The sequence below is a fragment of the Tiliqua scincoides genome, chromosome 10 (genome assembly GCF_035046505.1).
Source record: "Tiliqua scincoides isolate rTilSci1 chromosome 10, rTilSci1.hap2, whole genome shotgun sequence".
Lineage (NCBI taxonomy): Eukaryota > Metazoa > Chordata > Lepidosauria > Squamata > Scincidae > Tiliqua > Tiliqua scincoides.
In genome coordinates, this window is record NC_089830.1 from 27,150,519 (window position 1) to 27,176,010 (window position 25,492).

A 25,492-nucleotide genomic window follows, 5' to 3' on the forward strand; every position below is an offset into this window, starting at 1 on the left:
CAGGTTGCTGACCCCCACCAAAGTTGCTGACTTGCTCAGTTAATAAATGGTCCACCCGGCCACCTCTTGCCACATTCCTCTCTCTCCAGCCCACGGAAGCTCCAAGATCTCAGCCGGGTACCATCAAAGATTGGCGCACAGCAACAGGCACAGGAGAGCAGGGGCTGGAACCCAGATACATGTCCACACATGACATACTTGGACAGATGCCTCCAGGTAGAGAATCCAATGACACCCCAAGGCTGCAAAAATATGACTATTTGCCACTTGCTAGAGTGAAACTCGGTTGCCTGAGGCAGGCTGCTTCAGCCCACTTGTTAGTAGGCCTGGCCCTTGGTGCTGATGCCAGGTTGCTTGGTCCTGGGGCCAGGCCCTCCCAGCATATGTCTTCACATGCGGCCCCTGCCTGTCCCCTGACAGTGCATTTGGGAGCTGCACTACTCCTCGGGCTGAAGATTGAGGAGTCAGCCTGGTCTGATGAGTCCAGGCCTTTGGTCAGTCCTGGTTCTTTTGCTCTCAGGTCAGGCTTGATCTGCAACACAGAAACAAGTTCCTCTGTGAAGCTGCTCAGGGCTGGTTCCAATCATTGGTTCATGTAGCCCAGGACTGGCACTCTGGATGGTGGCAGCTCCAGGGTTTGGAGCACCTCCCATCACTGACAACCTGATCTTATGAACTGGAGGCTGAGCCTGGGGTCCCCCGTAGGCAAGGTAGGTGCCCTGCACTGAGCTATACCACCTCCCTACAGACGAATGCCCCCAATGGCAGAGTAGGGTGGGCTGAGCCAACGTCACCTGCCTACAGCCATCGAGTAAGTAAAGGGAAGGGGTGAGATTCAAATGAAAGCTTTTGTGTTGGAGCTCCGTTTCTGTCCTATCAGCCTAGGCTAGAGACAGAGGGTGAGCCCGCTTCTAGTCAGAAATGAAGCCCCCAATGAAGCATGGCTGAGGGGGGGCCCAGGAGGAGATGAAGAAAGGCAGAGGGAAGACAAGCAAGCCGGGTCCAAAGCAGGCAGCCTTTTAAGGCATTTCACAAAGTCCCAGCATCCGAGCAACAACGTACACACAAGCCTGACGCTGCAAGAACACACGGCCAGATCTCCCTGGGAAGGGGTGGGGTTCGGGTTTTGGCGGGGGGCGTGCTGGGTTGTGCCATCTTGTCCACAAAAGGCAGCATGTGCCGCTGAGGGGGTGGGATTTTTTGTGCCTGCTTTGTTGTGATGGTGGTGGCTACACTGTCGTCAACTGGAAGCTACCAGAACAGTCTTGCACACCCCGGCTCACTCATGCTGTACTCTTCGCTTCTGTTGCGGTTAACACAAAGCTTCGAGGGAGAAACTGCTGGAGAAATTAATTTATTTTTTTTAAATACCACCACCGGTTGTTCTAATCTGCAAAGGTTGGATTTTATGATCTCCAACAATTGGAGCGTTCAAAACAAAACACCTAGTCAGGGCTCCAGGGCTGTCAGCTTCTGCCCCCTATTCAAAAAGGCTGTGGGTCTGCAAAATGCCTGCAGTGCCAGTGGCTCAATAGCCCCCAGATCTTGCTTCAGGGCCAGAACTCAGCCTTGGAACAACAACAACAACAACAACAGTATTTATATACCGCTTTTCAACAAAAGTTCACAAAGCGGTTTACAGAGAAAATCAAATATCTAATGGCTCCCTGTCCCAAAAGGGCTCACAATCTAAAAAGATGCAACACCAGCAGACAGCCACTAGAACAGACCCTGCTGGGGTGAGGTGGGCCAGTTACTCTCCCCCTGCTAAATAAAAGAGGAGCACCCACTTGAAAAAGCGCCTCTTAACCAGTTAGCAGGGGTTAACAGGCAAAACAAATCTCTCCCTCCAGCTGAAAAAATCTTGTTCGCTCCTAGCAAATGGCCTCATTCTCAGGGGTGACTGCAAATGTTCAACACAGTCGGTTGGGCCAGAGGAAAGTGGCTTTTTTATTATTATTATTAACCAAGATGGCCTCATCTCCCATTTTCTAGCAAAGCCTCCCACAATTCTGCAAACAGGACCAAATAAGACACCAAAGGCACATGCCTTTCCTCACCGATTTGGAAGCAGAACGGTCAACAGTCTTATGGATTCAAAGCGGAGAGTCCCACAAAGGCCAACCACATATCCACAAGCAGACCACCTCCGTTGTTTGCCCCCAGGACTTTCCCATCCTCTGTGAATGTGGCTAATTCCATTGTAAAGCCATCCTAGCTTGTGGCCATCACCACATCTTGTGGTGGCAAGTTCCATAAATTGATGTCGGCTTAAGGGAAGAAGTTGATGTCGTCTTTAGTTCCCCATCAATTGCATCAGATCCATGTAGGAAAAAATAAAATGTCTTCTGCAGGGCTGATACCGAGAGGGAAGAACCTTTTTCTTAGAGCCCTACAGCAAACAGACAATTTTGCTGCAGTAGATCACAACTTTAGCAGGTATTTAAAATTGTACAGGATTTTATATGTTTGGGGGCCAACATCTTTTCTGAATTCAGAGGCAAGGGCCTGAGTGGGAGGAGGGGGCAAACTTTGCTCCATCTTCCTGGTAAAAGGCCTACAAAAAGAGTGGGAACCATGAGCCTATGGCAACCACAGACCCAGCTTTCTGCAGGTAAGATGACAGCACTGAGCAGACAGGTGTGTTGTGTGTGCAATTTTTCAAAAGCTTAGGACACACTGATTTTAGTTGTCTCAACTTCATACAATGAGACAAATTAAGGGACCACAGGTCTTTTAATTAACCAGAGCTTCCAGATGCAGGCACAATCTACCTCTGAATACAAAGTGCTGCAGACTGACCCTATGTATGTCTACTTAGAAATAAGTTGAGTACTGAAGCATGCCTAGACATGCTTAAGGGCACAATCCTAACCAGGTCTACGCAGAAGTAAGTCCTATTTTGTTCAATGGGGCTTACTCTCAGGAAAGTGTGGTTAGGATTGCAGCCTAAGGGTGCAATCCTAACCCCTTACGTCAGTGCTTTCCAGCACTGGCATAGTGGTGCCAATGGGGCAGTGATGCATCCTGCCGTTGTGTGTCACTTACGGAGGCCTCCTCAAAGTAAGGGAACGTTTGTTCCCTTACATTAGAGTTGCATTGCCCTTAAGTCAGTGCTGGGAAGCACTGACCTAAGGGGTTAGGATTGCACCCATTATCACCTAGTCTTCAATCACCAAAAGGGACACATTTCATTCTTCAATCCGAATGCTATCTCACAAGCAGAATTCAGGTCATGCTATCTGCTGATAACAGGCTGTGTGTTTTAAGGCTATTTCCCCATGATAGCTAAATGGAACTTCTACACAGAGGAGCAATCTTCCTGGATATACCTCCAAACTATGGGGGGGAAGGGGAGGCAGATGTCCATCCATTCCCTTCATGCCCCCACTTGAGAGTTGCTCCTGAAGGCATGGTGCTTGCTGCTAAAGGGAACAGGATGCTGAACTCGATTGGATCTTTGGTATGAAACAGCAAAGCAACCCCTAGGGTTCAGTAAGGCCAGGGCTCAAAGATAACATCTAGAAGCTGAGGTTAAGGGACTGGAATGGAAAGTCCCCAGTTTGATTCTCACTTCAGCTATGAATTCATAGGTGGCATTAAGCTACCTAATAGCTTAGGTGAAATAGACACCTGCTTTGCAATGCGGAGAACACAATGCTGGCTGACTTTACAAGACTGTTGTAAGGACTACCAAGATAACGTATACCGAGCATCCTGGAACACTATACAGAATTTCAAATATCATGCCATGAGATGTGCCTCAAAGTCCAGGACGAGACAGTGGCTCCAGAAACCCTTGAAACCCAGACGCAGGTTAAGGCTGCCTTGAAAACATGTCTATCAGAGATAACTCTCATCCTGGCCACATATATCAACACAACTTGTTAATGGTCCAGCAACACCCAAAGGGAGGAAAAAAAGAAAGGAGAACAAAAACCTCTCCTCCTGTGCAAGAACACTCTTCTCCCTGGCCCCATGGAGCTGATTCCCACACAGCAGAGGAGCACTGTAGAGAGGTGGATTGTGGCGAGACCAAGACGGGGCCCCAGCACCCAGCCAACTCACCCCACTGCAAGAACTCCATGATGTACTTCTCCTGGGCGAGCGGTGAGGTGCTCAGCTCATGATGCACACAGAGAAAGAGATCCACCAGAGTCTCCACATGCACGACACTGCGGTCCAAAACCAGCTCCTCCAATTTCTTCAGTCGCACTTCGGCTGCCATGGCGAGGGGCGCCCGCAGGCTGGCGGCCAACCCAGCAGGTGCCGCGACTCCAGCCGCATGCGGCAAATGGCTGGTTGGAGCTGCCAGGGCCTTGGACCCCTACTCCAGGCAGGCGTCCCCCTGCCCCACAGGGGGCACAGTCATCTCCTTCCTGGGCTATCAACCCGGCTTCTTGGAGTCCACAGGCTGCGCCAGAGTGGCGTGGCAGGCAGAGGTGGCTTACTCACTAGTTTTTGGAGCTCCAATACATATAACCACCCCAAGAGACTTGTTCAGATGGTTCCAGGCCACAGGTACTCTCAGTGGAAGCTGAAGCTGCTTGATAAATACAATCCTCACACCTTCCCCTCACTTACACCAGCAGCCTCTCCCTACACATACCCACACCTCCTCCCCAGCCAGACTCAAACTTTTCTGGCACTTCCACACAGTACTTCCATTCCTGCCACTCTCGGTCGTGTCTGGCACCTCTTGTGCAAGCTGAGCCACACTGTCTCTTCCACACGCCTTCCCAGCCTTTTACACTCTCCTTCTCATGCACTCACAGATTCCTGCTCTCTGACACATACGCCTCCTTTCTTCCTACTTGTACACTGGAAACACACCCACGCTCTCCTACTTCTCTTGTACGCACACACCAGTCCTTCCTTCTCTCCCCCCCCCACATAGACTCACTATTTAGTTCCAACACACCCCTGTCCAGTGCCTCTTTTTTACACACGCACACAAATACTCACACCCCCTCTTCCTTTCTTTCACTTGTGGAAACACACAATTCTTTTACAGTTTTTAATCTTGCGCTCCAGGGAAAAAAATCACCGCTTGCCTCTTGCACAATAGCGCACGCTTGCTCTCTCTCTCTGACTCTCTCTGTCACCCAGAGCCCCCCTGGAAACCACACCCTGGCCTTCTGTTGCCTGTCCTCCTGCTCCATGCAGCCAGGGAGGCCTTCGTGCCAGGGGCTGGAAAACCACAGGCAGGCACAGACAACCAAATGCCCATTTCAAAGTCCCAGGAATGGAGCTGCAAGCCAAGAGGGAGCTGGGCTGTCCTGCCAATTTAACTCCTCCACTCCCTCCCTTCCATGGGCCAGAAACAGACTCAGTCTCCTAGGGCCTGGGTTTTATTAACCCCACCGCTGTTGGCATGCACCAGTAAACCAGCCTCACACCATCAAGGTCACATTCCTGCACTCTGTGTTAATTAATTGGAACAGCTAGCAACTCCTGGTTCCCTGCTCACAATGAGCAACGCAAATTAAAATTCTCTACTTTGCTCACAAGCCCGTATTTGAAATGGTGGAGGCAGCTCCACCTCTGTAGCACCCAAGCTCTTTTACTCAGAAGTAAGTCCTACCTATTTCAGTGGCACTTCCAAGTAAGCAAGTGTAGATTAGCAGCTGTAAATGAAGCCGTAGCCAACCTGCACCACAGGGCTCCCGACGGTGCACCCCCCAAATAAACTTCAGCTCGTGCTGGAAATTGGGAACTACTGCCCACTGGATTGTAGTCCGCCAGTGGGGGAAGTTTAGTTAGGGATCAAACTGCTTAGATAGGAGAGGCAGGCCACTGATGGCCTGCACAATGAGACGAGGCAGGCAGTATTGAAGGAACACATCACACATTACTCAACTTCTGCAATGGAAACAGAAGTTGGAACATTGGAAATGGAGTTCCAGTGCAGCCCATATGCAGATGTCATCTGTGATGACCACACACACACTGCATATTGCAAAAGGTGCAATCGTCACATGGAAAGAGAGGCTCATAACATCGATAAAAGGCATTTGGGGTCCCTGGAATTACATGATGAGTGAAGCCATCATTAGTGTATGAACATTTGTAACGGAAACAAAAATCTGCCAAGGATTGTAGGAAACACCTGCTTCACTCAGCCTCGATGAAGATACAGGACTGAAGGTGAAGCAGGGTCAGCTCTGGAACCTGTTTTAAACACCAGGGTTCTACCTGGGTCCAATTCTCTGCCTCCTCAACATGCATAATTCTTTTATGAAATTCACTGCCAGGAGGTGTGGCAACGTACCCAGCTCAGATGGTTCTGAAATGGGATTAGATAAATTCAGGGAGCATCCACAAAAACTGAGTGCCAGGAGAGTTAGAACAGACAAAAGCAAGTATTTCTTTACCCAGCTTGTAATGAGTCTGTGGAACTCCTTGCCACAGGAGGTAGTGATGGTGTCTGGCCTAGATGCCTTGAAAAGGGGATTGGACAGATTTCTATCAGTGTATCATAGATTATAAACTGTGATGGGCATGTGCCACCTCCTGGATTTAGGAGGCTACCTTAGAATGCCAGATGCAAGGGAGTGGCACCAGGATGCAGGTGTCTTGTCTTGTGTGCTCCCTAAGGCATCTGGTGGGCCACTGTGAGACACAGAAAACTGGACTAGTTGGGCCTTTGGCCTGATCCAACAGGGCACTTCTTGTGTTCTTAAGTTCTTCTGGAGGCAGAGAGGTCTAGCAATGGCTGTTAGTCAGAATGGCTACACAGAACTTCAATGTTCAGAGGCAGTCTACCTTCGAATACAAGTTGCTGGGTGGAACAACAGCAAGGAAGGGCTGTTACCTTCATGTTACCTCTTTGGTGGGCTCCTTTGGGAAAGGGGGACTTGATGGACTTGTGGGCTGATCCAGCAGGGCTCCTCTCATGTTCTGAAGTGCCAGCCTACATGCATCTAGAAACCAGGAAAAAGGAGTCCCGTGGGTGGTGTGTCACCCCCACCCCCTCCAAATTCGAAGCACTGCCACAGTACTAACTCCAAGCTAATCTCGAAGAAGAGCAGCATATTGTGTAATCAGGAAAGGCAAAGAGGAATAGCTTAAAAATCCTAAATAGGGAGAAGTCACAAATACACAGGAAACAAGAGTTGTTTGAGGCATGTGTGAATGTCACACACCAAACACAGTGTCCTCTGCCTGTCCTTCAGGGGAGCTACTGACGGGCTTCCCAGGTCTACCATCCTTCCCAGAAGAGCATATAGGAAGCCCCATCTGCTGCGACTGGGGGCACAGCATCGGCCGCCCAGAATACCCCACTCCTAACCCCCTCCCGCTGGCCAGACTCCATGGAGCTAAGTTTAGAACAACAGAGACATTCCTGGAGCCTGTGACGGGGGGAGCAGCCAGGATTTTTGACTGCCCAGAGCTAGACAGCACTGGTTCACTCCACCCCTCCCTTGTTTGCTTAAATTTGTGTCCTTTGCCTTCTGGGCTGGGCCTGCTTTAGTTTGACCCAGTGATTTGCAAACACTTTCTGTGCAAGAAAGAATCCTCTCCACAAAACTGTGTACCTCTGCAACAAGACTTTGTGTATTGCAGTGTGCCGAAGGAGGAGGGTCAAGGGTGGGAAGGAATGTAAGAACAGTCCTGTTGGATCAGACTAAAGGAGGGCCACATTCTGCTTCCCAGTTGGGCAGGAAGGCAATTGCTCTTCCTTGTGGTCAGTGCTCTGTTGGTCTCTTACAGGGGTCTCCAAACCCTGGCCCAGGAGCCAGATGCGGCCCGCAGCGAGCCTCTATCCGGCCCGCGGCCAGGTTCTTGTCCCCTGAAAGCTTCTGGCTCATTTGACTGAACATTTATACAGGTATTTATACAGGTATTTATATACCGCCTTTCTTGGTCTTTATTCAAGACTTTATTCAAGGCGGTTTACATAGGCAGGCTATTTAAATCCCCGTAGGGATTTTTACAATTGAAAGAAGGTTCTATCTTTCAAGAACCACAACATTCAGATGTTTCTTTCTGATCTGGTTTCACATTCTGGCCTCCATCCTCCCACGCTCAGAGCAGACGGAATAACTCGGCTCAGCTTGTCAGCTGCTTCAAGGTCGCACGGTGCCAGTGGCCTCGAACTGGCGACCTGCGGATGTTATCTTCAGGCAAATGGAGGCTCTACCCTCTAGACCAGACCTCCTGCCCTGAACTCTTGCCCAGAGCTGTGCTCCGATTTCATCTGGAGGGTGTTCTGAGGGCCTGAGAGGCTGAGTGAATGAGCCCACTCATTCATTTATTCATTCATCTAAGTTCCATCTCTAATTTATTTATTTAAATTTTATATTTAAATTTTTTTCTGGCCCTCAGCACTGCGCCAGATATTTCATGCAGCCCTCTGGCTGAAAAGTTTGGAGACCCCTGGTCTATTACCTGAAACCCTGAGGTAGACTGCCAGCAAACATGGAGATTCTAATGACATATATCTTTTAATCCCCTTTGTACGCCAAGTTGGCATCATGGGGAAGGCAGCTGCTTGAGGCCAGGCAATTCCTGTTTGAAATGAAGGGAAAGGACCACTGTTAGGAGTGAAGCCAGTGAACAGCGATTCCTCCCTGCAACTGACGCTCTAGCCTACCACTCTCTTCTCCTGCTCCACTTCCTTCTGCCTTTTTGAATCCACAGAGCATGAGGGGAAGAAGCTAGTAGCCCCTGCTAATACACTGCCTCAGACAAGTTTCAGCTGGCCTTAGAGTTACTACACTTTCCCAGGCATATGTCTTTGCACATGCGGGCACATAAATTGTCTGTACAATGCAGGGATGCCAACTGAGTTCTGGGAGAATTACTGTCTGAGCCAAATGTGCATTGTTTGGCAAATTGGTCTGGAGTGGTTAAGCATCGAGGCAAAGTGCCCCAGAAGGCAGGCAGAGCTGAGGGTCCAGGGGTGTTCAAGGAAAAGGGGGTTTATTAGCAAAAAGCACAAGCCCCAAAATAGGGTTGCAAGCTATGGATTGTGACAGTGGTTGTTAGGAAGGGCGAGTGGGAGGGGGATACAATTTGAGGGATAGATTAGCAGGGTAGGTCTCTTCTAGCCTGCTGAGAGAAGTACAGCCTCTGAAGACAAAGGGGGGGGGGGGTGTCCTCAGGATGAGATCAAGCTGGCTTCCAGGGCACATGGAGGCTTTCACTGTCTTAGAACATAAGAACAGCCCCACTGGATCAGGCCACAGGCCCATTTAGTCCAGCTTCCTGTATCTCACAGTGGCCCACCAAATGCCCCAGGGAGCACACCAGACAACAAGAGACCTGCAAGGCTTCCTGGGAATTGTAGTTAAGAACATAAGAACAGCCCCACTGGATCAGGCCATAGGCCCATCTAGTCCAGCTTCCTGTATCTCACAGTGGCCCACCAAATGCCCCAGGGAGCACACCAGACAACAAGAGATCTCATCCTGGTGACCACCCTTGCATCTGGCACTCTGATACATAGCCCATTTCTAAAATCAGCTGCCTTGGGTCAGCACTTGGGAGAATCATCAGTTTGTTTCCCCTCATCAGACCCCGTTGACCTTTCTAGATCTGCATAGAAATGGGGATGGGCTTCCCATCAGAGTTGAAATCAGGGGGGTCAAATGATTTCCTTGTCTTACTTTTTTTGTTTCAAAACCAGAGAGCCTGAGGAAGGGGGATTTCCTGAAGCAGCACCTGGGAGTCCTGAACGCTCCAGCTCACCACTATCCTGCTTTGGCTCCAATTTCCTTTTCAACTCGACAGGAGGAACGGCAACAGCAGCAGCAGAGACAGGAGGTGGTGGGTGGGCAGACAAAAGCAGGCAGCAGGAGAGCCCTGCCAACCTGCTACCTGGGATGACTGCCTCAGCCTCAAGGATGGACAGACTCAACAGGAAGATAGCAGAGCTGTTAGTGGGGTGTGTGTGTGTATGTGCCAGTGGCTACTGAGTCCATTTGGGCCCATCCGATGGTGATAAATTTGAGAGCCACAATAGTGTAATGGTTCTGTAAGCGGACTTTGACCTGGAAGATCCTGGAAGATCCTTACTCAGCCATGATGCTTCCTGTGTGACTTTGGGCCAGTCAGTTGTCTCTCAGCTTCACCTACCTCACAGGATTGTTGTGAGGACAAAAGGAAGAGGGGAGGAATTACTTATACCATCATGGGCTCCTCCAAGAAAGGGCAGTATAAAAATATGGGAAATAAATAAACAGGAGGAATGAACTAGAGATTTAAAAAGCGAGATGAAAAGAAATCAGCTACATTACCTATCCAGCTCAGTGTTGCCAAAAACGGGCAGTGACACTCCCAAGTTTCAAGCAGGGATTTTCCTCTGCCCTACCTGGAGAGATTCTGCAAACAGGACGGGTTGTAAGCTACAGGTGCCTGCAAGTGGGTAGTGGGAACATCGTTCCACAAGCAATGCAATTTTTGTACGATCCCAGCACTAGTTGCCAGGTAGGCTGACAAAGTCCATGCAAGCAGGAGTCCTTACCCCTGGATAACAGCCTGTGGGTCTCTATTTTGCACAGACAGGCTTTTTTCCCCTACAAGACCCTGGGGCAGCTTTCGTGTGCAACACTGACACCTTGTGCCCATGCTGGAAATGACAAGTTGAGCTACAGCTGGCAAAGAGCAACATTTTTATGGCGCTTTGAACGCATTTCATTGACTGCCTCATTCTCAGCCTCATCCTATGCATGCCTACTCAGATGTAAGTCCCACTGTGTTCAGTGAGGCTTACTCTCAGGAAAGTGTGGACAGGACTGCAGCCTCAGTCTTACGCATGGCAAAGGAGGCCAATATCATAACTTCGCTTTAGTAAGGTGGCTGCATTGTGTGCCCCGAGACCACAAGGGCAGGAGACCATCAAGCAAACGTTGTATTTGTCGCTCACTTTGATAAGCTTTATTCTATGATATAAGATGAAAACACAGACCTAGTTCAAATCCTGATATTGTTGGATGCAGCGGTTTCTTGTGACACTATTTTCCTACCTCCCTGGTGCAACCAGACAGAAGCAAATACAGAGTCCTTGATATCCACTGGGGATCCATTCTAGGATCCCCCACGGATACCAAAATCCATGGGGAGGACCTCACAGGACCTCTCATCTGCAGGCCTCTCATCTGCAATATGGGGGTAATAATACTGATCCAGTAAAGAGGATTGTGGTAGGGATTATGGAGGGGTCCTACATGTGCTGTTCTTTCAACCTTTGCAATAAAGTATCATTTGGTGGTTGTTAAGCCTCCCTGCCGGTGCCCAAAGATGGATTTAGGGATCTTGGGATGAAGCGCTGGGCCTGTCCTAAACACTATAAGATGAGAAGCATTTTGAGCTGCTTATCTATGGCAGAATAAATACACATTCATGAACTCCATGCACACAGATTTATCATGTTCTATGACAGGAATAACAATGCTTTAAAAGAAATAAAAAGCTGACTTGCAGGACTTCAAGGAAAGGACAGCCTTGCAGGTGGCAATCCCTGCTCTTGTAAGTGGGCAGTTTGATTTCCTAAAAAAAAAAAAAGAGAGAGAGAGGTGGTGGGGCTCAATTTTGTCCCCAGCAATCCCTCCCGGAATGGCTCCCAAGGGGAGGGGCTGCTTGCACACTGCCATGAAGCTCCCTGCAAAACTTAGTGCTTGGCACCCCCTCTAGCTCTGCCACTAGGTGGTAAGTTGGCCCTCTTTGCTTCCAGGCAGCCCCTGAACTACTGCCCAAGGAAGCAGGCCTGCTTGGTCAGGGGCAGCCCTATTGGGTCCAATGACACTTACTCCCTGGAAAGCTGGCATTGCACTGCAGGTTAAGTTTTGCAGAATTCCATGTTTTGGAGAGGGGGTGTAGGAAAGCATGGCTAGGGCTACTTGTCTCTCTCAAAACGTCTGGGGCAATGGGGGGGCTGCTCTGTGCTTGTGTGGTATTTGCAAAAAGTGAGAAAGAAAGCTCTAGAGTATGTTTCTCAACCAGTGGTATGGATACCACTAGTGGTATTTAAGAACATAAGAACAGCCCAGCTGGATCAGGCCCAGGGCCCATCCAGTCCAGCTTCCTATATCTCAGTGGCCCACCAGATGCCTCTGGGAGCACACAAGACAAGAGACCTGCACCCTGGTGGCCCTCCCTTGCAATGGCATTCTGTATCTGGCAAACTTGTGGTGTCTGGTGGAACTCTGGGGACACCTGCCTCCCGGCAGAGAGCCCAGAAACACTATGCAACGAACAGCCAGTGGTGAGATGTGGCCAGGGCTCCAGAGCATGAAAGCACTCCTGCCCACCATGAGCCTCCTTCTGGTGTTGGCTGCATTGCATCTGACCTCCCCAGCCACAAGTAACTGGTGATACTTCCAACAGGTGGACCATGTGAAGTGATGCAACAGAGGACACGACTCCACTACTGCTCTGGAGCTGTGTTGTGCCATGGGACATGTGTGTGTGTATGCAATCCTACCCACACTTACCTGGGAGTAAGCCACAGTGAATCTAATGGGGCTTACTTCTGAGTAGCCAAGGCTAGGCTGGGGCTCTGAGGCTGCCACCCTGGCACACTTTTGGGGGAGCAAGCCCCAGTGACTCTAATGGGGCTTACTTCTGAGTAGCCATGCATAGGCTGGGGCTCTGAGGCTGCCATCCTAGCCACTGACCTGGGAGCAAGCCCCAGTGCTTACACTGGGACTTACTTCTGAGTAGCTGCACCTGGGCTGGGCCTCTGAGGCTGCCACCCCGGCACACTTGGGGGGGGGAAGCCCCAGTGACTCTAGTAGGGCTTACTTCTGAGTAGCCGCGCCTGGGCTGGGCTCTGAGGCTGCCACCCTGGCACACTTTCTGGGGAGCAAGTCCCAGTAACTCTAGTGGGGCTTACTTCTGAGTAGCGGTGCCGGGGCTCGGAGGCTGCCACCCTGGCACACTTACCCGGGAGTAAGTTCCAGTGACTCTAAGGGGGCTTACTTCGGAGTAGTTGTGCCTGGGCTGGGTTCTGAGGCTGCCACCCTGGCACACTTTCTGGGGAGCAAGTCCCAGTGACTCTAGTGGGGCTTACTTCTGAGTAGCGGTGCCGGGGCTCGGAGACTGCCACCCTGGCACACTTACCCGGGAGTAAGTTCCAGTGACTCTAAGGAGGCTTACTTCGGAGTAGTGTGCCTGGGCTGGGCTCTGAGGCTGCCACCCTGGCACGCTTTCTGGGGAGCAAGTCCCAGTAACTCTAGTGGGGCTTACTTCTGAGTAGCGGTGCCGGGGCTCGGAGGCTGCCACCCTGGCACGCTTTCTGGGGAGCAAGTCCCAGGGACTCCGGCGGGCTTCCTTCGGAGCAGCCGCGCGCGGGCTGGGCACAGCCCCAGTGCCTCCGAGGGGGCCTGCCTGGGAGTCGGCAGGGCCGGGCCGGGCCGGGGCTGCTTTCCGGGAGCCGGGCGGGAGCGGGGGGCGCGTCCGGGCCGCGGGAGGAGGAGCCGGAGCCGGAGCAGTGGGCAGGGCAGGAAAGTTGGGAGAGGCGAAGGAGGGCCCGCGAAGATGGCCTCCCCGGCCGCGGAGCCTGCGGAGGGCGCGGGCGGCGCGGAGGGCCCGCGCTTCTCGGCCGAGCAGGTCTCGTGCGTGTGCGAGGCGCTGCTGCAGGCGGGGGACCCGGCGCGCCTGGGGCGCTTCCTGGGCGCGCTGCCGGCGGCGGAGGCGCGGCGGCTGGAGGCGCGGCCGGGCGCGGCGGGCGAGAGCCTGGCCAAGGCGCGCGCGCTGCTGGCCTTCGCGCGCGGGGACTTCGCGGAGCTGTACGGGCTGGTGCGCAGCCGGCCCTTCGGCGCGCGCCACCACGCCTTCCTGCAGGACCTGTACCTGCGCGCGCGCTACCGCGAGGCGGAGGCTGCGCGCGGGCGGGCGCTGGGCGCCGTGGACAAGTACCGGCTGCGCAAGCGCTTCCCGCTGCCCGCCACCATCTGGGACGGCGAGGAGACCGTCTACTGCTTCCCGCGCCGCGCCCGCGCCGCCCTGCGCGCCGCCTACGGCCGCGGCCGCTACCCGAGCCCCGAGCGCAAGCGCCGCCTGGCGCGCGACACCGGCCTCTCGCTCACGCAGGTCAGCAACTGGTTCAAGAACCGGCGCCAGCGCGACCGCGACCGCGGCGCCCCCGCGGAGCCCCCGGCGGCCCCGGCGCCCAGGAGGTGAGCCCGCCCCGCGCCGCCCGCAGCCCGCGCTCCGGGCGCCTACTTGCGCTCGCTTTCCGGCGAGCGAGCCCCGCCGAAGCTGCTCCCGAGTAGACGTGCGCTTGCAGGCTGCGATGCTGTCCGCACTGTCCCGGGAGTAAGCCCCGTTGAAGGCAGTGGAACTTACTTCTGAGTAGACTTGAAGGCAGTGGAACTTACTCCCAAGTAGACGTGCGTAGGGTTGCGCTTGCAGGCTGCGATGCTGTCCGCACTTTCCCGGGAGTAAGCCCCGTTGAAGGCAGTGGAACTTACTTCTGAGTAGACTTGAAGGCAGTGGAACTTACTCCCAAGTAGACGTGCGTAGGGTTGCACTTGCAGGCTGCGATGCTGTCCGCACTGTCCCGGGAGTAAGCCCCGTTGAAGGCAGTGGAACTTACTTCTGAGTAGACTTGAAGGCAGTGGAACTTACTCCCAAGTAGACGTGCGTAGGGTTGCACTTGCAGGCTGCGATGCTGTCCGCACTGTCCCGGGAGTAAGCCCCGTTGAAGGCAGTGGAACTTACTTCTGAGTAGACTTGAAGGCAGTGGAATTTACTCCCAAGTAGACGTGCGTAGGGTTGCACTTGCAGGCTGCAATGCTATCCACACTGTCCTGGGAGTAAGCCCCATTGAATGCAGTGAAACTTACTTCTGAGTAGACTTGCATAGCATTGTGCTTGCAGGCTGCAATCGTATCCAGGCTTCCTGGAAGCAGTGGAATTTACTCCCAAGTAGACTTGCATAGGATTGGGCTGTCAGTCGAAGCCCCATCCCCTGGAAACAGTAGCATAGCTAGAGTTTTGGAACCTTGCCCCTCCCCTTTGGACCCATGGGGGGGAGCAAAATGGAGGCAGAGCGCATCCCACTCTCCCTGCTCACTGAATCAGACCAATTGCAGCTCGGTGGAGCCTCTCTGCACAGCAGCAGCCTATCTGAATAGCTGGGGCTTGGAAAGGAACAACAGCATTCTTGCTTTCATGAACAACTTCACAGCACTGCCCAGAACATGGTCCCCTTTTGTCACCAAGACTGCAACCCTGTCCACAGTTTCCTGGGAGTAAATCCCATTGACTACAGTGGGATGTACTCTGAGTAGACGTGCATAGAATTGGGTTCTAAATCAGCCCTTTTGTCAGTAGCTGTTAGGTGCACTACCTCAATGGAGCCTGCATGAGCAGTGGAAGTCTACCTTCCACAGAGATGACTGCTTGGTTGTTCTGTATTTTGAAACCACCTATCCTGTGTAACTTACGATGCAAACCAGATACAAGGTGGCCAATGATAACAATGAATTCTGACAATCACTTTGAGCCATTTCTGTCCAAGGCTGCATGGACAACAGCAGGGCTCAAATGTGTACACCTGTGGGCTGGGCAGAAATGAGTTAAAAAAAACTCTTTAAAAGAATAGAAGCAGCTTAAGATGGTCCTAGAGAGCCCTCACCTCCTGTGTGCCTTCAGCTGAGGCACCTATCTTTTGAATAAACATGGAGCCTGAAGGCATGAACCCATCTACTGGAGGCCCCCTGCCTTCAGGGTAGGTTTTTGTGGGACAGTAAAAACTGCCAGCTCTTTAGGGTCTGTCTGAATTCCAGAAAAGTTTGGAGATGAGATCCTGGAGTTCTAGGCTGACCAGTGCAAATGCAGGGAAGGATGTCTACTGGAGACGTCCTGAGCCTTCTAGGTCTCTTAAGAGCGATGTTCAGAGTTACGGTGCCCTCCAAGGGCTCCCAGGTCAGAAGGTGCAGCCTGGAGGGACCCCAATTCCTGCTTGCATGTTCTTACACTGGATTCTTAAAAAAAAAAAAGTGTTCTGCAAGAGAAGCCTCAGTTCCAAAGTACCCCCCTTCCATGATGTCCTGGGTGACTCAGGAGAGTTGAACTTGCAAGAACAAAAAGATCTTGGGGTCTTGGTCTTAGGTAAGGGTGGGATATGTACCTCCTTTGGCTGCCTTTCCTGGCTAAAGAGGAGGCAAGGGGCCTGTCTCTGCCAGTAGTCTCCCCCCCCTCCCTCTGCAGACAAAAGGGAGAAACCACTTAAGTTTGAGAAAGTTCCAGCTCCTTCCTCTTATTACCAGCTGCGGGAGAGGGGGGGTGAGGCGGAGGGGGAACCGGGAGTGCTGGCTCTCCAGATGTTCCTGCAGTTGGATCCTCTCTTCTCTCTCCTTCCCTCTTCCTGGGACATAGCTTTGCTCCAAACTAGCTCTGCTTAGCAACAGTGTGAGGAGGGCAGCTCCTGGCTCTTCCCCTTTGTTGTGAAATGTGAGTCCCAGGCCTTGACTTTGGCTTCCCCCCCCCTCCCTTCCCACTGGTAGGATAGAAACCTTCAGTGCCTTCCTTTCCCAGAGATGGTACAGCTGTGGCTACAGCATTTCACCCCCGTGTGGCGCCCCATATGATTCCTTGTACATAAAAATCCAGGGTCTACTCTTTCTCCCAAGACACCAATTTTAGTCATAGAATTGCAGAGTTGGAGAGGCCTTTAAGGCCATCTAATCCAACCCTCTGCTTGAAGTAGGAAATTCCTCTCCAGAGTAGCTCCAGAAGGATGCTTGTCAAGCTTCTGCTTGAACACCCCCAATGAGGAATAACCCATCACTTCCCTTGGTGATCAGATCCATTGCTAACCTCTTTCACCATTAAGGAATTTCTCAGCTGAAATTTCCGCTCGTGCTTAAGCCCATTAGATCTGGGGCAGCAGAGAACAGATTCTTGCCTTCTGCCATGTGACAGCCCTTCAGATTATTGAAGAGCACTATCATGGCTCCACCGCCCTGCCTTTTCTTCTCCAGGCTAAAAATACAGAGTTCCATCAACCTTTCCTCATAGGACTTGTTTTCCATACCCCTGATCATTTGCCTTCTCTGAACCTGCTCCAGTTTGGCTGCATCCTTTTATTAAGTGTGACCCCCAGAACTGGACACAGTACTCTAGAGGAGGTCTGACGATCGTGGAGTAAAATGCAACCACAACTTCTTACAACTTGGTAAACTCTGTTAATTGAACCGAAAATTGCATTAGCTGCCTTTGCAGCTGCATCACACTGCTGGCTACACTCAGGAAATTTGTCAGGACAAGTAGTCACTCATGTGAGCCCCCCTGTTCTTAGAAACCAAGGATGTGGAGCTGGCCCCTATTAAATGAGGTTCTGCTCTGTCTATTTTCCAAAGGTTTCCATAGAGCTAAGAGGGGGCAAATGAGCAGAGAATTGGGAAAGACCCCCTGGAGAGCTGCTGTTCTTCTCCCTTATAATACTGGAACCCAGAGCCAACCAGTGAAACTGATTGGCAGATCTGGGGTAGGCAAGATGACATACTGTACTTCTTGCAGCACAAAATTATCTTATAGAACTCACTGTTGCGAGATACAATGGGGACTGGGCTGGACTAAACGGCCCCACTTTGGGCTGATCCAGCAGAGCTCCTTTATATTGTATATCCTTCAGTTATCTGAAGAATATTTGAGGTGGAAGGCAGTAGAGTAAGCTCTAATTTGGTAGCATTCATAGGAGCAATTAGAGTACATATTGCAGTGAGCCCTTCTTATCCACAGATTTCAGTATTCACAGATGCTGTTAGTGGCTGGAAGGCCTCAGAGGGCCTTACAGACAAGACCAGAAGACACTTCTGGTTTGCGCCAGAGGCCTAAGGCACAGGAAGGCCATGTGCAGCTTCCCTGTGCCTCAGAAGGTCACGTCTGAGAGGTCCTCTGAAGCCCTCCAGCCAGTGGATTTAATTATCTGCGGAATTTGGTATCTGGGGGGGGGGGTCCTGGATCAGGTTCCCCATACATACCAAGGGCCCACTGTACTTCGGAAAGAGGAATCGGTCTTCCCTCTTGTCACTTGTCTTTCAGTTGGGGAGTCAAGCACACAATTGTTCTCTTATCCTGTTTTTTGTTTTTTTAATCCTCGCCCTTCTCTGCTTTCCCTGTAGCGAGTCTGATGGGAACCCCAGCACAGAAGACGAGTCCAGCCACGGCCCTGAGGAAACCGAGGTGCCAGTGGGGATTCCATCTACTCCTGACAGGGTTCCCCCCTCCAGCAGCCTTTTCCTGCCAGCTGCCTGCTCCAGCGCCTCTTCCATTCTCCTCAATGGCAACTTCATCACTGCCAGCTCCCCAACCATGCTTCTCAACGGTGGATCCGTTATCCAGACTCCCAGCGGAGGGGTCATCCTTAATGGTTTGGCTCTCGGGGACAACCAAACGGTTACTCTCAGCCCTGTGGCAGCGCCCAGTCCACCCATTCTCCTTAATGGGGCCACTACCCTGTTGAGTGGGAAAACCCCGGCACTCAACAGCCAAGAGGTCCCCCAGGCTTCTCAGGAGCCTATGCCCCCAGCCACTGTCATCCTCAGCCAAGCGGCTCTTCAGGGAGAAGTGAAGTCAGAAACTGCAGAGATGTTGTCCTTTGGTGTAGAAGTGAAGTCAGAGGACAGGCCAATTGCTGTGCCCCCTCTCTTGTCTCTCCCAGATGCCTCCACACTTCTCTCTGACCACAAGGGGGCCCTGCTGGCTACCGTATCAATGCCTCAAGTAGTCCCATCAAGCGAAGAGGCCCCCAAGGTCACCCAGATGCCCCTGGCAGCTCAGTCAGAAGCCTCGTCCAGCCCCCAGATGGTTCCCCTTGCCAAACTGGTCCCCAGTACTCAAACCGTGCCCAGTCCTCAGGTGACTGTGGCAACAGTGGCTGACCAGGTTGCCTTGGCAACGCCACCACCTCCTGCTACCACAGCAACACCTCTGCTTTCTATCCCAACATCCTCCCAGGCTACGGTTCTCCATGTTCCTGCTCCATCGCTGGTCCCCATTGCCCAAGTGTCCCCCCCGTCCCAGGTAGTGCCTTTGTCCCAACCCATTTCAGGGGCTCAGGTGCTTTCTCCATCACAAATGGTGCCCATTTCCCCCACCCAGATCTACACAGTGCCACAGGGGGCCCCTGCCCCTCAGCTTGTCTCCTTACCCCAAGTGGCCCAGGGATCCCAGATCATTTCTCTGCCCCAAGTGGTCCCCACTTCCCAGGTGGTGACGCTGCAGCAAGGCGTGGGCAGCCCCATCCAGATCTTGACCAGTGCTGCCCCCATCAAAGTAGGCCCCATGGCAGGGACACCCCAGGCATCGGTGGCCGGCGGAAACATCGCCCAGAGCAACGTCCATCTCATCAACACCAACGTGGGCATGACCGCACTGCAGCTTCCGGGCACCACACCAGGTATCCACCATGAGAGGATAGAGGGCTGGGAATGTCTGGAGTAGATTGCATTGATGAACCAAAGGCCCAGTCGGTAGCACTAGGAAGGGAAGAGGGACTAGTTACTCTCTGAGCTACACAAGCTGTCAGTACAAGCACACACAAAGAAGCAGGATTGTCAACACTGACATAGACCAGAGTTGTTAAAAGGGTGTGAATGCAAAGTCCCAAAACTACAGGCAAGGAGGGATGAACATTTCTATTTACTTTTATTTACATATTTTTACCCTGTCTTTCTATTACAAAATAATACTTTTAGATGGCTTTAAAGGGGGATGAGACACATTCATGGACATTGCTGATGGGATTTATCCTCCAATTTGCAGATTGAGAACTTTAAAAGCAGCAACCTGATCCTAAGAACAAAATCCCCTAAAGCAGTGGTTCCCACACTGGTGGGTCATGACCCACCAGCCTGGGAAACACTGGCTAATGTCCCTTTAAGGGACAGGGGGGGGAGACAGCAATAGGATTCCCCAGGATCGCGTTGCTGCCGGGGATGGGAGGGAGGTTTTCTACTTATCTGCAGTCAGCGCTGCAGTCCTAGGGGGTGCAGGGAGCCCTCCACAGGGCTCTCCGTACCTGCAGAAGTGCGTAGAAAAGAACTGGCACTTGCGGTTTTGTCGCGAAAACAGGGAGTGCCCTTTTTTTACACACTTTTGCAGGCAACCCCCAAACTCCCCAGCAGTGCAACGTTGGCTGCAGGGAACTAGAAAACACCCCCTCCCATCCCCAGCAGCAATGCAATTCTGGGGATCCTGTTACTGCCTTCCCCCCTCCCTCGCGACAATTTACAGTACTCCCTACTCCCTTGTAGGAGCTTGGGAAGCACTGCTCTAAGAGCTTGGCTGGAGTAAAACCAAAGGAAGCTGCTCTTTTGTGAGCCTGAACTTTGGTTCGTCTCTCTTGGTCTTGCTGATGGTGACTGGCAGTGGCTCTCAAGTTTGAGGCTGGAATTTTTCTCTACTATCGTTGAAGGCTGAATCCGAAACCTTCTGCAGACAAAATGGGTGTTCTGCCATCATCCTGTTGCCCCTTCCCGTCATCACTGCTGTGTCAAAGAGTGAGTGGTGCTGGGATTGGGGAAGACCTCTCTTGGGAGGGTGTTTCAAATTCTGAGCACTCCAGCCCCAAACACCTCCTCTCAGATGCTCACCTTTACCTGCTGGCAAGGGGACACCAACTCAGAGGAGAGCTTCAGAAGCAGGACATGGTGCTTGGGCAGCCTTGGGATAGGAAAAGTGATTGCTGAGCCTGCTCTCATCCCACCTGAGGCATTTAGGGGTCAGAACCAGTACTAGAAGCGTGTCTAGGAGCAATTTGGTACGAGTGAATCTGGATAGGTGCAGTATCTATTTTCTTGGCAACTGCTTTCTGAAACAGTTGAAGCTTCCATACTGTTGGGTTTGTAGGAAGTCCTAGGTCATTGTTGGTTCAGAGGGTCTCAGAAGGCACGGCCTTTACTGAGAGGCTCTGCCAGACCTGAACTGGTTACGGTTGGGCAGTGAGGTAGAGACCAGCATAGAGAAATGCTTACTGGTGGGAAGTCAGGATTCTGGTTCTCTTTTTTGGTCTGAGACATAGGAAGATTCTCTGTTTTCTCTGCCACCCAGGGAATATCCTTCTGACCAACGCGGCAACAGGAAGTGGCACCATTTTCACGGGGATGGCATTGCAGCAGGGCAAGCTCATCCTGACGGCGACTTTCCCAGCTGGTATGCTAATGACGCCCATTCTCTCTGCCCCGGCTGCCCCAACCTTGGCCGTCCCCATCAAGCAGGAAGTGGCAGTGACTACAGCAGCAACTCCGGGGAACAGTGGAGGCGGCAGTGTGTTTGCACCTGGGGCTTCCTCTGTCCTGTCTCCTGGAATCTCCCCACTTTCTGCCTCCGAAAGCAGTGGGCCAACTGACTTGGCATTTGGCACGGACTCTGGACAGGGCAACCTCCTTTCAAACTTCTCTCCGCAAGAAAGCCTGACCATATCCCAGCAACCAGTGGTGTGGTCCAGTCCAGTCAGCATGGACCTCCAAGGGACTGGCTCTGAGGGACTGTTTGGGATGGACAGGAGCCCCATGGAGGAGCAGAGTGGCCTGCTCCAGCTCCCTGAAGGTGAAGGCCTTTTGCTGGATGCCTCTGGCAACGACCCCATGGATCCCGAAGCTCTTGATTCGGATGAGAAGGTGCTGACACAGCTGCAGTCCGTACCGGTGGAAGAGTCTCTGGACTTGTAAAAACAGGCAGTCTTGGGCTGAAGGAGGTGGGCCTTCCTTTCACCTGCAGGCTGCCTGCAGAATTGCCTTCTAAACTAACTTTTCACCCCTGCTCCTTCCGTCTCCCAAACCAGCTCCTGATTTGGGAATTTTAGAAGTGCCTTTGATAAGGGAAACCCTTTCCCACCTGTGTGTGTGAACTTGAATGTCCTGCAGTCCAAGCTGTGGCTGCATCTTTTTTTAGGGGTGGACAAACACCACTGTCCCAAAAAAACCCCCACAAAGGGTAATTCCCATCCACACCACCCCATCCCTTTACTTTTTTAACACAGCATGTAACCTCTTGTCCGGCACATGAGTGTCACCTTCTGGCTACCAGCACCGTGGCAAGCACTCTTTCAGTTGTTTCACTTGGAGGCCAAGGGCTGCTTTTATCTTCCTATCCCAGCTTGAGAACAGGGTGGGGTGTTCCCCCCCCCAATTCCTGCCTATTTAGAAACTTTGTCTAGTAGTTTTCCATTCATGACACAACCTGGAAAGTTAAATGTATTCCCTTGATTGGGAGAGCGTTCCAGCCACAAGCAGGACTTTCCGTTCCCCTCCATGGTGCTAGGGATGGGGTTCAGCCACTGGTCTGATACCCCAAATCCCACTTTTGAGGGGCAGGGAAAATACCCAGTTTCCCAGCGCTTGGCTCCTGTTCCAGTTATGGAGTGGCTGAACTGGTCCTCTGAGCTGGGGAGAGAGGAGGCTTAATGCATTGCTCCTGATTGGCTTTTAGACCATGATGTACAGTGCAGTCCTGGAGAGCTGCTGTATATTTTCTACAACTGAACATAACAGAGCACCCTAGCACTACAAAACAATACTGACAGTCCTACAGTAGGGAGCAGTTAGTCCCAGGGCAGACGATCCTGGATAGAGTCTCTTTGTTGTTGTCTTTACAGTCTGATGGCTTTGTCTATGAGCTTTCCAGCATATAGTGCAGGTGAAAGAGCAAAGGAAAGTCAGGACAAATAGTTTCTATGGTATGTGAATGATATGGAAATGTGCTTGTTTGTATGGGATTGGATTCAGCATAAGAGAACCTACAGTTTCAGGTGGGGAAGGGCAGAAAGTAGAAACAGGTAAGCTAGTGGATTTCTGGTTGACTTGGCAGTAGCTCTGCAAGGGTTTCTGATTCCAACAACAGACAGGCTCTCTTCCCTACTCTGGTCCACTGATACTAGGCTGCTGAAACATATCTTCCAATGGGAGGGGCAGGAACAAGGCGTGAGGGTTTTTTTTTAATGCAAAGGGACTGGGAGCTTAGTTCTGGTACTGAAAACAAATTTCTGGCCTGAGCATATGCGTATGTTCCTTAATTCTACAGGTGCATGTGTCTGCTGCAGACAAACCTCGTGGTATTTTGCACCTGACTGATTGATGAACCTTAAGGTCCTAGTAAAAAAAAAAACAGTTTAGGTCCCATAACCCTAAAGTCTGCACATGCCTTATTTAATAGTAGGCTTTGGTTATGGATTTACAGTCTCTAGAGCAAAATGAGTTCTAGCCACACCATAAATGCCGCCTATATTTGGGGTCAGAGGCAAAAGTCATGCATTAGTCATGGACGCTTTGGGATGGTGGGGGTGAAGGAGGTTGTCTGCATGACATTTTTGCCTTTCATAACTGTATCATTCCCTTAAAAAACAGCTGCAAATTTGAGTTCATCTCAAATTTTCCCCAGGGCTAAAGTTTCCTTTGTAACTTCCAAACACTAAAACTAGCAAACAGTCGGTCTTGTTTTTGTTTGTTTCTTTTCTAGACACAGAAGAAATTCTATATATATATTTAATATGTGAAATATTCTATTTTTAGAAGAAGAGTCATTTACCATCCATTTTTCCCCCCAAAGTTCCTGTAACGCAGTGGCAACTCTTCTTCCTTTTATATATTTAACGGTCTTTTTATCATGAGGATAAAAGAAAAATAATGAAGTTTTTATATTAAAAAAAAAAATTGTGTATAGCATTTTCTCACACTACATCCAAGTGATTGCGGGAGAATCTGAAGCTCTTCAGCAATACCTGATGTCAACATGAATGTCTTTGGGACGCTGGTGCCAGGTTGCAGGAATGAAAAATCTTGGGCCTGTTGCAGTCGTGAACTGAACGTGGAACCTTCCATCAATAAATGGACCTCCATAGAGACAGTTTGGGAATGGGAGATCCTCAGCTATCACAGAGCAACTATAGTTCTTGAAAATACACATGGTTGCATCCAGCTATTTCTCTGTTGTCTTCCAGACACACTACCCCTGCGATCTTTTTGCTTTCACTATGACCGCAATTTGCTTGTATTTCTGTATCCGACCATTTCACAAAGCTTTTTGTCCAGGTCAAATGGTACACCTTATTCAAAAGTCTTTGTCCTGGGGGGACCCAAATAGTATTTCAGTTGCTGGAATGAGCTCTCCCCACCCCCCACCCCAACCAGGTACTTAATAGCATCAAACATTTTTCCAGAGTTTGTGAGGAACAATCATTTCTACAAGATATTTTTTATATCTTTTCAATTTTTAATGTGTATTTTGTGTCTTTTATATATTTTATATATATAAACATATTTTATCCTAAAGCTCTGTAGGTGTCTGTATTCATGCTATTACTGTATCAAGCTCTGTTGGAATTTCACATGAGATACCAATTTTAAGAGTTAGGAATGAGGGAAAACTAAGGCTGCAAGCCTAACCTCACTTTCCTGGGAGTAAGTCCCATTGAACACAATAGGACTTACTTCTGAGTAGACCTGCTTAGGCTTGTGCCCTAAACCCTTGTCTTGAAGGGGTCTCTAAATAGTTCATGCACAGTGGCTTATGGTTCCAGTGTGTTTTGTTCTCAATCAAGTGTGTGTTTACTTTACACCGCAGAGGTGCAGAAACGAGCAAATTAGAGTTTCAAGTTTCTAGTCCTTAAGGTGAACAGAGATTGGTTTGAATGTGGTAGTTGGCATATGAATGGATGCTGTCTCTGGCTTGTGCTATTGCCCTTGCTAATTAAGCACCCTCATTCCTCACAGAACCTTAATTAGCAATATTAGGGCCCAATCCTATCCAATTTTCCAGCTGCAATTTAGCCCTGATGTTAGGAAACAAACATCCCATTACCTTGAGGGGGCCTCTGACTGCCCCTCTGCTGTAGGATGCAGTGCACGCCCCATTGACACGGCTGCTAGAAAGGTGGATAGGACTGGGTCCTTAGTCCTTAGTGAGGTATGAATTTAGGGAAACACAAACAACGGGATGAGCCAAATGATTCCTGTTGCACTATCCCAAATACCATCTTCTGTTGTGCTTATAGCTCTGCAGTACCAGCCCTCCCTAGCACTGCAAGAACATTAGAGCTTTGCTGAAACAGAGCAGTGTCAGAAAGTTCACCATTTCCAACAGCAGCCATCCAGATAGCTCTGGAAGTTCTCAACCTAGGCATGAAATCTGACAGCTGCTTCCAGCTGTCCATCCCTAGCACTGAATACCCGTAAACTAACCCCTGAAGGAGGTTTTGCTGCCCCTAACCAAGTCATCTTCCCTAACTTTTCTAACTTGGCAGAAAGCTATCTACAACAGGGGCTGTTGCCACAACTGTTAAAAGTTTTCTTTCTTACAATGCTATATATCCCCTGACTACCAGGGATCAAGTTGGCAGGGCCAGGGATTCAAGTGATCAGTGAGAGCAACGAGAAAGTTTGAGGGCTACTGTGGAGGTTTTGCCATGAACAAGCCTTTTGGGGATGGAGTGGGTGGTGTGCTGATGAAGTTTCTGCATAGACCTGGTTTGCTGCTGTATCCGCTGCTGTCTCAGCTCTAATACAAAGCTTTTCCCTGAGAGACTGCTGGGACATGGTAA

General features: G+C 50.9%; 2 protein-coding genes across 7 annotated transcripts in view; one reads left to right on the forward strand and one right to left on the reverse strand.

The window, feature by feature from the left end:
- DMPK (DM1 protein kinase) overlaps positions 1 to 5,286 on the reverse strand; it is a 28,730-nt gene extending 23,444 nt beyond the window's left edge. For 4 of the 6 annotated variants that reach the window (XM_066638200.1, XM_066638201.1, XM_066638199.1 and 1 more), the window contains exon 1: positions 4,069 to 5,285. In XM_066638200.1, the coding sequence (XP_066494297.1) occupies positions 4,069 to 4,228 (160 nt within the window). In that variant the 5' untranslated portion in view covers positions 4,229 to 5,285. Of the gene's footprint in view, positions 1 to 4,068 lie in introns of all 6 variants that reach the window. The other 2 variants (XM_066638204.1, XM_066638202.1) reach the window with 1 other exon arrangement.
- An 8,177-nt stretch (positions 5,287 to 13,463) lies between these two features.
- SIX5 (SIX homeobox 5) lies at positions 13,464 to 24,170 on the forward strand. Its single transcript, XM_066638296.1, has 3 exons — positions 13,464 to 14,123; positions 18,078 to 19,354; positions 21,007 to 24,170. Exons 1-3 carry the CDS (start codon positions 13,483 to 13,485, stop codon positions 21,624 to 21,626), a joined length of 2,538 nt encoding a protein of 845 aa, XP_066494393.1. The 5' UTR covers positions 13,464 to 13,482; the 3' UTR covers positions 21,627 to 24,170.
- The last annotated feature ends 1,322 nt before the right edge of the window (positions 24,171 to 25,492 follow it).

What these genes read in the sequence shown, in the direction of transcription:
- SIX5 (XM_066638296.1), top strand. Translation starts at nt 13,483, where the DNA reads ATGGCCTCCCCGGCCGCGGAGCCTGCGGAGGGCGCGGGCGGCGCGGAG. An exon ending in GCGGCCCCGGCGCCCAGGAG is followed by an intron (nt 14,124 to 18,077) that starts GTGAGCCCGCCC and finishes CTTTCCCTGTAG; the next exon opens with CGAGTCTGATGGGAACCCCA. An exon ending in GCTTCCGGGCACCACACCAG is followed by an intron (nt 19,355 to 21,006) that starts GTATCCACCATG and finishes TCTGCCACCCAG; the next exon opens with GGAATATCCTTCTGACCAAC.